We start from the raw sequence: 12,187 nt of genomic DNA, 5'->3' as shown, positions 1-12,187 counted from the left end.
ATACCTTCCTTTCCGACCTCCTCAGAAGCCGGTTTGCCAACTCCCCTCAGGCGGACAGTCAACCGTGAAGATTTTCTAATAATACCTATCCTACCTATAAAGGACCGTACATTTAAATGCAACAATACACTGAGTTGACAACATCAAGAGTGAACATATCTCAATCGTATCAACATACCTTAGTTACAACGTGCTGCTTTGAAGTGCACAGATGGAACGAATCGCTGTCGATTCCACCCCTCACCGGTACAATGCGATGCACGAGCCACGTGGTTACATCAACTTTTTGAATGAGGTATCTTTAATTCACGATCCAGCCATGGCAGTGTACGTTAGAGTTAACTAATAAGGTCATCATTGGAGTCCAAACATCCATCTGGACTATACCTAGACAATCATCACCTTATCTGAAAAACACTATATTATGTGATTTTGGAGGAGAAGCGTCGTAGAACACCAAGTTCCGCTGTACCTGGACGTAATACACTATTCATAAGGTTGCTCATCAGGTACTAACTCAAACATGAGACAGTCTGGTGCAGCACATTCAGTTGTTCAAAAACAGCATAGACGAGAGATTCAGCTGGGTTTGAGGAGGGTCTCCCGCAAAGCGAAATTGGTTTGTAAATGAGTGCTAATTTCGTGCAATTTAGGTTCAAGTAGAAAATAAGGTTGATGGAAACTCGGGGATTGCGCTTATTGATGAGTCCCAAGAAGCACGAAACCGGTCGTGGGCTGTCGAAGAGCTTTCAGTAACCTTATGAGTAGTGAATTAGGTGTATACATATATCGCGACATCTTGAATATGGTACCAACTAAAACGTGAGGAGGGATACACACTCAAAAACATTCAGTTGTTTGAAAATATCATAAACGAGAGATTAAGCTCCAGGCGAGTTTCCCAAAAAACCAGATAAGTGTATTCTGCTGTACCTGTTATGCTCTTCAGTCCAACAGATATCATCCTGAAAACCAGCAGGATTGTTCAAAATGGATAAAAACTTAAGCAATAGTGAATAACTTTGCAGTTTTCTGAACTAATGCCAGTATACCTGTTAGGTGGCAATGACTGCATTTGAATATGGTATATAATTTTATAGTGCCTGACAATTAAGGTTTTCTTGAAGAATTGCTTTGAACCCAACGTTCAGCTGAGCAATGGTTTGAGGTAAGAAACTGTAGCAATATTGCTAACATGAGAAGTTTTAGTGGAAATTTGGTCCTGTGAGTGAAGCTAGTCTATGATGAAAAGCCGAGAAGCACTGTACAGCTGTTTCCTCTTCATTGAGAATCGTCAGCAGTGTGCTCCTCACGGAACTCGAGGGAGTGCTAAACCTGCGATCTCCTGATCAGTGGTTCGAACACTTAATCGTCTGGCCACCAATAGCTCGTCACCGGTTTGAGTAGATCGTAATTAGACCAGACAGCGCTTCTCATCTTTTAGTCACAACGTCAACATCACGTAGTCACACGTGTTGACTGGCTTCTCGAGCAACAACAGTGCTTCTCGACCTCCCAGCATTGACTAACTCACTTACAGGACAAAATCTTCATTAAAACAGTAACAATATCCCTCGGTAGTATCACACCTGAGAGAAAATGTTCAATTATTAGCCTGCGAACTAAAAATTAACCGTCTATTTCCTGATTTGCCTGTAAAACTTTAGACACTTTGATTGCAGATTTTAACATTCAACATTATCACTTGTGGACCGCACATGTGCCTACGGTGAAACTCTCAACAAATCGCACAAGTCCATTCACTGTAACTCGGAAATTGGCTCCGTATTATTCCGAAAAATCATTTCTGTCGAAAAGCTGAAGCGTCATTAGGAGTTTTGCAACCTGTTCGAGGTATTAAATTGTTGGTAATCTATTTTATTGATGTTTCACTGACAGCAGACGGCCAAAAATTGTAAAATTGTCCGCACCGTTTGCAACTCAGCAAGGAAAAGGCGCACCAGTATGCTAGAGTCTGTTGGGATCACCAAAAATTGGTAACCGGTCAGATGGATGATAATAACGGTTATGGATCACTTTGACCGAACGGGTGGCAAAGTTGACTTAGAATTCAGATGGTCATGAATGGCCGTATTCGGGCTGCTCCTTGGTAAACATACACATACTTTTTCTTATTCACAATGAGCAAAACAATCGTAACGGTTCTGAGCGATCATTTTACTTTTGTTTAAGCGCGACTGCACTTTAGTGTTACAGGTAGAATCGACATTCAATGCTCAGGCATTTTGACCAACAGGGAGATCAGTCATTTCACCTATTGCAGGGCGATTATGTACAACCGAGCGCTGGGACGACTTTTCTATTGGCGTAGATTTGAGCTTCCTACAGTATGAGTAAAACCTGTTTCGTCATCCTCGGATCATTTATACCAGTCTTCTCAACCGTGTGCGCGTGAACGCTCCGCACGTCCTATTGTGGATAACAATCAAATCAGCTGTCTAATTTTGAAGTACTGTCCACTAACCCACAAATTGCTGATATCCGGACCGGAATGGTGAACACCACTCGGATATTATTATAGCTAGTCAGAGTAGAGCACAAACAGCCGATAAACCTGGAACGTGACACTTCCATAACAGGGCAGTCCACATCAACTCTTGTACCCAAGAAGAAGAGTACCGTGTATCGAACATAAACGAGAGAATTAGCTTGTGTTCAAACGAATCTCGCGTGAAAATCAAATTGGCATGCAAAGGAGCGTATTAATTGAAGGCTATCGTGTGTTGCTGAACTCAAAACCACCGTTCGGTTCGTGCTTTTACAAGGTAATGTAGTTCGTAAGTGTCTGAGGACACAGAAACACTTGTACAGCACATATGAGAACATTTACAAGGGACAATATTTCCAATTATACCAGTTTTTTTTCATTGTGAACGCCTGGTGCCGTTCAGCCGTAAGCTGAGGATGAGTATTACAGATTCAAAATTGGTAAATCGCTCAAATAAGTGAGGCTTGAAATTGAAAACATCTGCGATATCAGGCTGATGTCCCGATCAACCTGGACAAAGATTTATCGGTCTGTTGTATTTTGAATAGAGCAAGCTGCACGAAACGCATCCCGTGTTGTTGTTGACCTTGGAAGTCACTTAATCGACATCTCACGCGGATTTGGGTTTGGTCTCAGTTTGATGAATAATGTGACCTTAATGGGCCAGTTTTTCAAGTGTATTCGTACTGGAACAAGGACAATGCCAGAAGAATCACCGCCGTTTTAAGGAAGCTGAAGCGCAACTATGCGTCCATTTTCACGTCTGATGCAATGAACAGTAAAGTGAGAGTGTTGATGAACTCATTGCCGGAATCCTATGACTATGGTGGCTATACACAAGCATTGTCAGATTGAGCCCTTGCTTGGCGAAAGTATACACAAATGGAAAGAAGTGGTTGAGGTATTTTATAGAGTTGTAGTACACAACTGATAGGCTGCTATATTCATGTAGCGGCCGGCAACCATGGTTCACAGAAGCATAATACAGGATAGCGAAAATCCACGGGAATGAAACTGTAGGATGAGGGAAATGGGGACATCCTATTGACAGCAAGACAGGCTAATGGCATATGTTCGTCAGCTCAGATAATTCAATGGGTAGAAGGATGGAAAGCCTGAAGCCGAGTGCAAAACGTAGGCGTCTGGCCAGTTTCTACTTGTTTACTTCCCCATTGCAGAAACTTATTCTGCGAACACCGTAGGAATGGAACTTCTAAAAAGTCAGACTCGTTTTACGACGCAGCAAGAAACAGTTAAACATATGGACTTCCTGCGGAACGAAGTCCGGAGTCCAAAGTGTGACTCAAAACTCCTAGGAGTTTCACGATATTCACACTGCTGATGATTCTCAATAAAGATGAAACAGCTCTACAATGCTTCTCGGCTTTTCAGCATAAATTATCTTCGCTGACAGGACAAAACCTCCATTGGAAATATCTAAATCTCCTCCCACTACCGATCATAAACTTGACCGCCGGTTTTGGTAAGATCCACCTTCCTAGTCACCTTCGTGTCCACTTCGGAGCCTAGTTCTCAGTACTGATGTTGTAATAATTATTCAACTGTTTAACGAGACCTTCGGTAAGAAAACAGGGTCAGTCGACTGGTGGGATCGGCTCGACCGTCCGAACTGATTTGCATTATGGCTGAAACGTGCTGAAACCAGGACAAGTTTGTTCAAATCCTTGGAATGTGATGAGGCCACGAACCAGACACACCAGTATGACTCACAGTGGAGCTGGTCTCTTTTGCACGCTTACGATTTTTGTCGGTCGTTCCAGCGGATTTCGACGGTCACATAGATCCATAGATGGGAATAGACTTAACCGTTGCAGTAAATCAAAGATCGAGAGCATCCTTCACCAAAACATTTTCAACATATTTTTTGATGGCAAATAAATTTTAGTGCGCTTCAGAAATTACAAGTTGCTTTACAAAATTTGCATCCATTGCCAGATAATTTTCTCACTGGGTTTGCATATCATTTTACGGGAAAAAACACTGCTTCAACCTGAAGGGAAAAGGGAACCCAACCGTATTGACAATCTAGCTACCTTTTCTCCACCTTTTTGATACATCAAATGAGAACGTGACTTCAAGGTAAGCCAGGGAGAAAGGCGCCAGTTCTTTGTGAATCGCTGTTCTAGTCACGGACAAAATGGATGGGGTTATAAATTTTTAATCTTGACTCCCATAGCAACAAGGGCGGTTGTGAGGCAATACTTCTCACCCAGTCGGTCTGACACATTTACGATGTTCCACACTTGCTTCAGAGCCCTCTGATAACCTCCGGTTTTGCTGATTGAGTTTGTTGAACTGATGATAGACCAATCAAGAACGCCCGTTGTAGCGTTGTAGCGCTCCCTTGATTTTTCTTCTTCTCAGACAATACCAGCTGGCATGTTCAGGCAACTTGAAGCTGATTCATCTCACAGGCTACATCAGCTTACTCTCAACCCTAACTGATTAAGGTCGAACTACCCTAGAACTCCTCTTACTGCCTATCTGACACAAGGTTAGTTACAAAGAGCGCTTTGCATCATAGCAAAACCTGAAAGCAGTGATGCACCAAAAGTAACGGTATTTGTCGTTGATACAACAAGGGTGACCAATCGATCAAAACTCTAGCTCAGCTTCTGTGAACTCTTTGGACTGCACACTGACTACATGCAGGCTTGGGAAACCTGAGGAACGATTCGCAGTTTTGTTCACTTCTTGATTTGTTGCTGATGCGACATGTTAAACTGAGATAGCCACAGCTGTCGACAAAACTCTGTTTGCCCTTTTCATGAATGAAACTACTCACAAGGTTGCTGACAACTCTTCGATAGCCCACGACGGGTTTCGCCCTTCTTGGGACTTATCAGGTAGGCGCAGTCCCCGAGTTTCCATCAACCTTATGTTCTACTTGAACTCAAATTGCACTGTTTTCGAGAAATACACTCATTTGTAGAACATCATAAACGAGAGATTCAGTTGAGTTTCCCGTGAAAACCAAATTGATTTGCAAATGAGTGTATTTCTCTATTTGCCCTGTTAACAAGAAGCTCTGGAGACAGTATCGATAGAACAAGATGAACCCGTCTGTTAGACGTAAGGCCGTTTAGTGCAGATAGCAATGGTGAAGCTGCACTTACACCCAGTATAACTGCTCACGGCATATACAGTCAGAAACCCGTGAGCGCCTTGTCTTGTCTGTACAGAAGTAAACGTCGTTGACACCTAACCATTGCATTCATCACAACCCACTACTTGGATAATCCTCTCATTCACAATGTTCGATCATGATACCAAAGTTTCCTTGATTAAAATCCTGTAGACGAAATGCCTTTGTGATCCTTAGAAGAGGTCTACAAATTGTTGGTAGTGTGAGGAGATTTGGGGTTTTTGTGGGATTTCGTCCATCTATGTTTCACTTACAGGACGAAATCTCCACGAAGCCTACAAATGTCCAATTTGAAGTACTCACTTTGAAGTCTCTGATTTGTATATTTCAATCAACAGAAAGCTACAACATCATCTCTTGAATTTACGCTCGAATGAAACAACCAATAGGATCTGCAAGCAGTTAATGAGGGTCGTCAGTGCTTTGCTTAATCAGCAGTCTCTGGAAGCTGACTCAGCGATGTTTTGTTCTCGTATTTTTTTCGCGTCGTTTGTTTGTACTTTGCATGGAAGTCTCTGACCTACCCATCCTCACACAATAGCTTTGCTCACAACAAACAGATTAGGAGTATTAGGTTACCGCTTTTTGTTTTGACTAGGACTTGTGACATTCCACTAGCTGAGACGTAAATATTGAGCTAATTCGAATTGGCCGACAGAAATTATTGTCGTGCATTATTTCTTTGTTTCCAGGCCATTTGGCGAGCATGCACTGCCACATCGGTCAATGTGAGTCGTGTTACTCGAATCTCAGCCGTAAGCAACGTTAGCGACTACGTTAAGTACTCCTTGCTTTCTCTCAAGCGATCTGTCTCAACCGTTCGACTTCATGTTTGTTCTTACCAACCGAGTAAACGATAGAAATTGTGAAAGCTCATGTCGGAGTGGATGTGAGGGTAGAAGGCCAAGCAGTAGCGATTCAAGTAGAACGGTTCAAGTAGAACAAAGTTGTCCGAAACTCGGGGACTGCGCCTACCTGATGAGCCACAAGAAGGTCAAAACCGGTCGTGGGCTGTCGACGAGTTTTCGGCAGCCTTGTGAGTAGTTTCCTTTATGAAAGTAACGATCCGGGGTTCACTCAGCTTATTCTGCTTTCTACTCGAAGTATCTCGGGCTTGTTAAACGAAAGTGGAGTTGGGGATTGCGGTTGTTATTCAACTCAGGCATCTATTATCAGTTCCGCGTGGTTTCGTGTACTGTACGAGTGGAAATACATCTTTCAGATGCGGTCAAATCGAGCCATAACCAGAATTATGAGGAAATGAGGAAAATCAGCTGACTGACTAAACTAGCTTTCATTAGTAACCACTTGGGTATGTGTAGCCCAGTACTGGACTGAGTGAACTATGTGTTATCTGGGAAATGGTGATTCCACCATGATATCAGTGCCGAAATTGATTGGAGGTTCTGTTTTTTTTGTCCACTTCACCGAAGATTAACCAGATATCGAGTAGCATAGTCATACTCGGTTGTGACAGTGTTCCTAAGGCCAACATAGGTCAGAGGTATCACTTCACCCAAGTTACTGAAGCGGTATCTGCCTGCTATCCTAAGTACCCTATGTTGCATGCTATTTTTTACATTGACGAAGGTGCGAGCTTTGGGATCTGCCGTTTTCACTGTATTCTAACTAAAGTTACATGAAACTGAGAAGCGCGCCGTAACAGCGCTACTTTACCTTGTAAATGACCGCAGTTTTGCTGTGAACGTCGGTCGCATCATGCTGGATAGCTGCAAGTTAAGGTTCCAGTTTCGGAAGCCACGAAGGTAGAAGACAACTACATTGGGCTGGGTTGTACACATTTTTCGATGACGAACCCAGTTCCCATGATTTATGAGTCCCAGTCGGCTTGGCCTCTTGGAATTAGGATCATGTAAAAATGTCGTCTAATTTTAAGGTCTAGAGATGTTATTCAGGGACTGAATAAATTTCGGCCTTCGTTCCTTCTTAATAGTTATTTGCTTTTGCTCATGATGGGAACATACAAGCATGGACACCAAATCACTCATGGCGTCTAAACCTGACGGCCTTGTAGCGTTTGGGCGTCGTAATGCAGTAATAAAGAAGGACTGAATCTAACGTCAAATATCTGCACATTTGGTTCTGCTTCAGACCTTCATGTTGGAGTCCGTGAGTGAAGGAGCTTCAGTCAGTTGAATAGATTATCAGGCTGCACATTTGTTTGCAGTCGGCTCGCACCTTTGAGGTAAATTTCGAAGGTTGAGCGGCTTGAACAACGCACCTATTTGAATCTGGGTTAGTGATACTGAGGAAATGTTCAGACTATTCCATTGAAAAGTGGAGTACTGTTCGGATGTTTGTTTTTAAACGTAACTGCGTTCATCAGAAGGACTTCAATCTCCTTCGTAGATGAATTCCACCTCATTTTCTCTGTCAATTCTCGTTTGCTGCCATGTTTAATTTCAAGGCACATCAATTTTGATTGCAAAGCTTTACGTTCTGCGCTTTAATTGATGGCATCTAGTCACGAATTTGTACAGTGAGACGGAAACTGCTCTTTAGTAAATAGACTTCAGGTTGGAAGACGTGGGTGCTTGATTTGTTGAAAATTGGGAACCATGCTTTCCGACTCAGGACAAGTGCAGCCTTTGTGTGCTCTGAGACATTTTCAACTGTGTCATCTTAAAATACTCCCCTTCCTCTTCTAACGCGGTACGCTATCAGTTTTCTTCCTTTCCGAGTTGCTTACTCTGCACTGCGTCAAACAGAATTGTCGCACCTTGTTTGCACACAAATCACGGGAACTAAAACCACCCAATGACTGATGAGCGTAACCTGCGGACCTGATTGGCCGGCAATGCTATCAGATGATTGGCTGAAATCGAATCGGAACAGGCCACTTAAGTCTCAACAACTCCGGCAACTTGGTCGGTTAGCACCAAGACATGAGCTCTGGTGCCTGTGAAAGACCCCCAAGATTTTTACGTGGGAAATAAGATGGAAGGAACTGCACAGACATCTAGAGGTGCGGACGCAGATAAATTTGTAAACCAGTCGTTGTGGGATGAGGACACATACGGCCGATCCCCTTCTGTTTCCAACTTGCGAGTGGGCGGATTAAGACGTCGTGTGTCCAGCGCATGCTGCCTGAATGTGTTCCTACTGCTGGCCTTACTAATTTCTATCGCTGTGATTATGTATTTTCTCATCGGTCCGCTCTTTGGTCGCACTCGCCCTCCCGTGAACTCTGTGGTTTCTACTTTTTGTGGTATTGTACAGGGTACCGAATCAAAAGGTGTTGTATCTTTCCTTGGATTGCCGTATGCTCTTCCTCCACTTGGTCAGTATCGTTTCAAGCGGCCAGTAGAGCTAACCACAACTCATTTATGTGCACAGGCATGGACAAACAATAATTTTTCTGCAAATACCGATTCATACAATGCAACCGTATACAAATCCTCTTGTCTGCAGCTATCACCAGTTACGGATAAGATAATCGGAAATGAAGACTGTCTCTACCTAAATGTTTTCGTCCCCGCCATGGCCCTGACTTCTTCCAAAACAGAGCTTAGACCTGTCATCGTGGTACTAAATGGTTTATTTTTCACCTACGGTGGAGCAAGCGGTCTTCCCGTAAGTCAAGGCCAGCAACCACAACCAAGGACAGTGGAGTTAGTTGATGCTATTCATGTGACGCTGAACTATCGCATTGGACCTCTAGGTTTCCTGATTCATCCAGAGACTAAAGAAGCCAATATTGGTCTTTATGATCAGCTGGCAGCGCTACGTTGGGTGAGAAACAATATTGGTGCGTTCGGAGGTGATGCGGCTCGTGTAACCCTCTTTGGTTACGGTTCTGGAGCGACCTGTGCGTTGGCACTAGCTTTCAGTTCATTGGGTCAGAATCTTTTCGATAACTTGTGGATTTCCGCTCCGGCAGTTCGAAAACCGCATTGTTCACTTCAAGAAGCAGTGGAGAACTCACGTCGGTTGTATTCTTGTGAGCCAGGCAGTACAAGACCGTGCTCGAATGGATTGTTGACAGATCCGAAAGATATCGTCCGTCTATGGAATTGGGCACGGATTGAGTCGTGGATGAAAGACTCTCTCTTCAGTCTTCCATCTTCTGCGCAAATACAGGGCGGGGCTGAGCAAGATTGGGTGGACCGAATCTTGATAGTGGACCACGAAATGATTGACCCCAAAAGATGGTATCGACCAATCTATCACCTATCCACAGTATTAGGTCAGACAGCCCACGAAACCGCCCTGTTTGTCAGTCCAATTACTGTACCCTTTTGGGATGAAAGCTTTTATCGACGGTACCTTATAAATACTCTGACCAGTGGGACAAAAATAGGACAAGATATAATTGACCAATATCTGATTGTTAGTAATAAAACCACATACTGTTCCTACCCTAGATCGGGTAATTCATTCGGGTTTGACGTAGAGGCACGGATGACCGGTCTTATAACCGATGCTCGCTGTACCTGCCCACTAGCGGAGACTGTCCAACAGTTGGCTTCCTCACATGGGAATTTCGTATATCATTACTACCTTTTAGGTCAACATCGCAGATTCGACCCGTATTCATTCACTTCCTTCGTATCCTTATCATTCCATGGTTGGGACGGAATGGTCTATCTTCGTGGCTATACAACACATCCTGATTATATCCAATCTATGCTGGATCAAAATGACCATGATCATCTGGAGGATTTGGGAAGACAGAGTGATTTGCTCAACACTGTAATGCATGAATTTTCTCGAACAGGCCGTATTCTTAGTTGGAACCCCGTTGAACCGGGCAATACTCCTGTGAACCTGATTGAAAACGGGGCAGTCTGTACTCCGCCAAAGTTTGTCGAAGAACGTTGTCTTTTATGGAAGCTGATGACAAACGGTAATCCGCTGGACTTGGCGTGGAGAAGCTGAAAACTATGTATGTTAGTATATGTGTATGAGTGAACATGCGTAGCGATTCGTTGTAAGCATTTTCCTTCTTTCTTTATTACCACAGTCTTTCATATTATATTATTCAATGCTGGGACATGTAGCTTTGTCTAGATGGAGACGGGTATAATAAATAACTATCGATAATACGATTATTTTTATCCTGAAAACTAGAATTGATTAAGCGGGACTGTAAGCACGTTATAATTGAGGCGCAGATGTATACATCATGAACAGAACGTTCGGATGGACCAAACTAATTTGAAGAGCTTCATTTATCATAAAAATGACGAGTCCCTGAAGAAAATCATATGGTAAGATTGTGTGGTAATAAAAGTTCGCCATGGTTTGATCTGCACTCCTTATCACTTTCTTTGGGTAGTTACAAAAGGCCGTTCCACACCAACGATTTTCAGACCCTCCAATAAGCAAAAAAAACTTAACACTATGGTGAGTTTGACTGGGTTGATTCCAATCAACACGTATTGTAGTAATAAAAAAAGACGGCATAGCAAGAACAGTGTGAAATTTTACGTGCAAAATTTGAAGCTCATTTCAAATAGGGTACACAAAAAGAAACATATTTGAAAATCTGTTGGTATTATTAGTTTGAAGAGGTCCATACTCAAAATTGGAGTTCACGGGGTTTTGTTTCATTTTTACAAGTCTACTGGAGGAACGAGATTAGAACACGGTCCCTTATATCCGCTTTGACAGGGTCATGAGGAGGTACACTTTACGAATCCTTGTCAGTTTAATTTTTTCACCTTAAAGCGTGAATGTGGTAAACACCCTAAGGTCTGAGTGCAGATGAAAGGAGTGTACTTTTAGTCAGGTTGAAACACTGCGTCCTTTTTTATCAGGAAAGAAGATATGTGTCGCGATATGTATCTTCTCCCTGCTTTCACAAAGCGTGCTTGGCATGGAAAAGTGCGATGAGTCCGTTTGACTTCTGGAAATTTGGTCAGTTGAGAGCAGGCACATGTTACTTCCACCTTTTTCACGGTTCTGTAAGATAAGCGGGATATGATTTAGAAGCGAGATATGATTTAAAACAGAAAAAGAAGTCAGTCCAGAAAGAAAATCCACTACGCGTTTCTTTCTGACGGTTTTGATAACGTTTTAGTTGAGTTATCTACAAGAGGAGCAACACAGCGGAGTGAAACAGAGTACCACTGTTGTGCAGGGACTAGTAGACAACAACGAACTTTCGCATTGATTATGGAGCTTCTCTTATCATCCAGAGTAGGATAGCTGTGTGACAATAAAATAGGAGACGTCATAAGCCATTTGGGAAAGATAAGTGGTATCGGTTTTATCCGGAAAGTACTGTCTGGCCACATCTTTATGGACCACCAAAAATTCACGAGCTGGATTCCCCAATAAGACTGATGGTGGATGGCTTAGACCGACTACCACATGAGTTGGAGAGATTTTTAGTGAGAATTTGAAAACCACTCACAGGGGAATGAACCCCTTAAGAAACTTATACGGCTATGAAAGACGACTTTGCTGACAACGTCGCAAGATTTTCTCTGGAGACGGACGAAATTCTTGTGACTTTTAATGTTATCCCGATATATATATATATATAT

General features: G+C 42.9%; 1 protein-coding gene across 1 annotated transcript; it reads left to right on the top strand.

Annotated features, from left to right (window-relative positions):
• Positions 1 to 8,633: 8,633 nt before the first annotated feature.
• Positions 8,634 to 10,574, top strand: T265_03625 (hypothetical protein; the record flags this gene model as incomplete). Its single annotated transcript, XM_009168160.1, has 1 exon — positions 8,634 to 10,574. The coding sequence occupies one exon, from the start codon at positions 8,634 to 8,636 to the stop codon at positions 10,572 to 10,574; it is 1,941 nt and encodes a 646-aa protein (XP_009166424.1).
• Between the last annotated feature and the right edge of the window lie 1,613 nt (positions 10,575 to 12,187).

This window comes from Opisthorchis viverrini, assembly GCF_000715545.1.
Source record: "Opisthorchis viverrini unplaced genomic scaffold opera_v5_55, whole genome shotgun sequence".
In the NCBI taxonomy this organism is placed as follows: domain Eukaryota; kingdom Metazoa; phylum Platyhelminthes; class Trematoda; order Opisthorchiida; family Opisthorchiidae; genus Opisthorchis; species Opisthorchis viverrini.
Note: the sequence above shows the minus strand (reverse complement) of the source record. Positions and strands in the feature narration are given on the sequence as shown.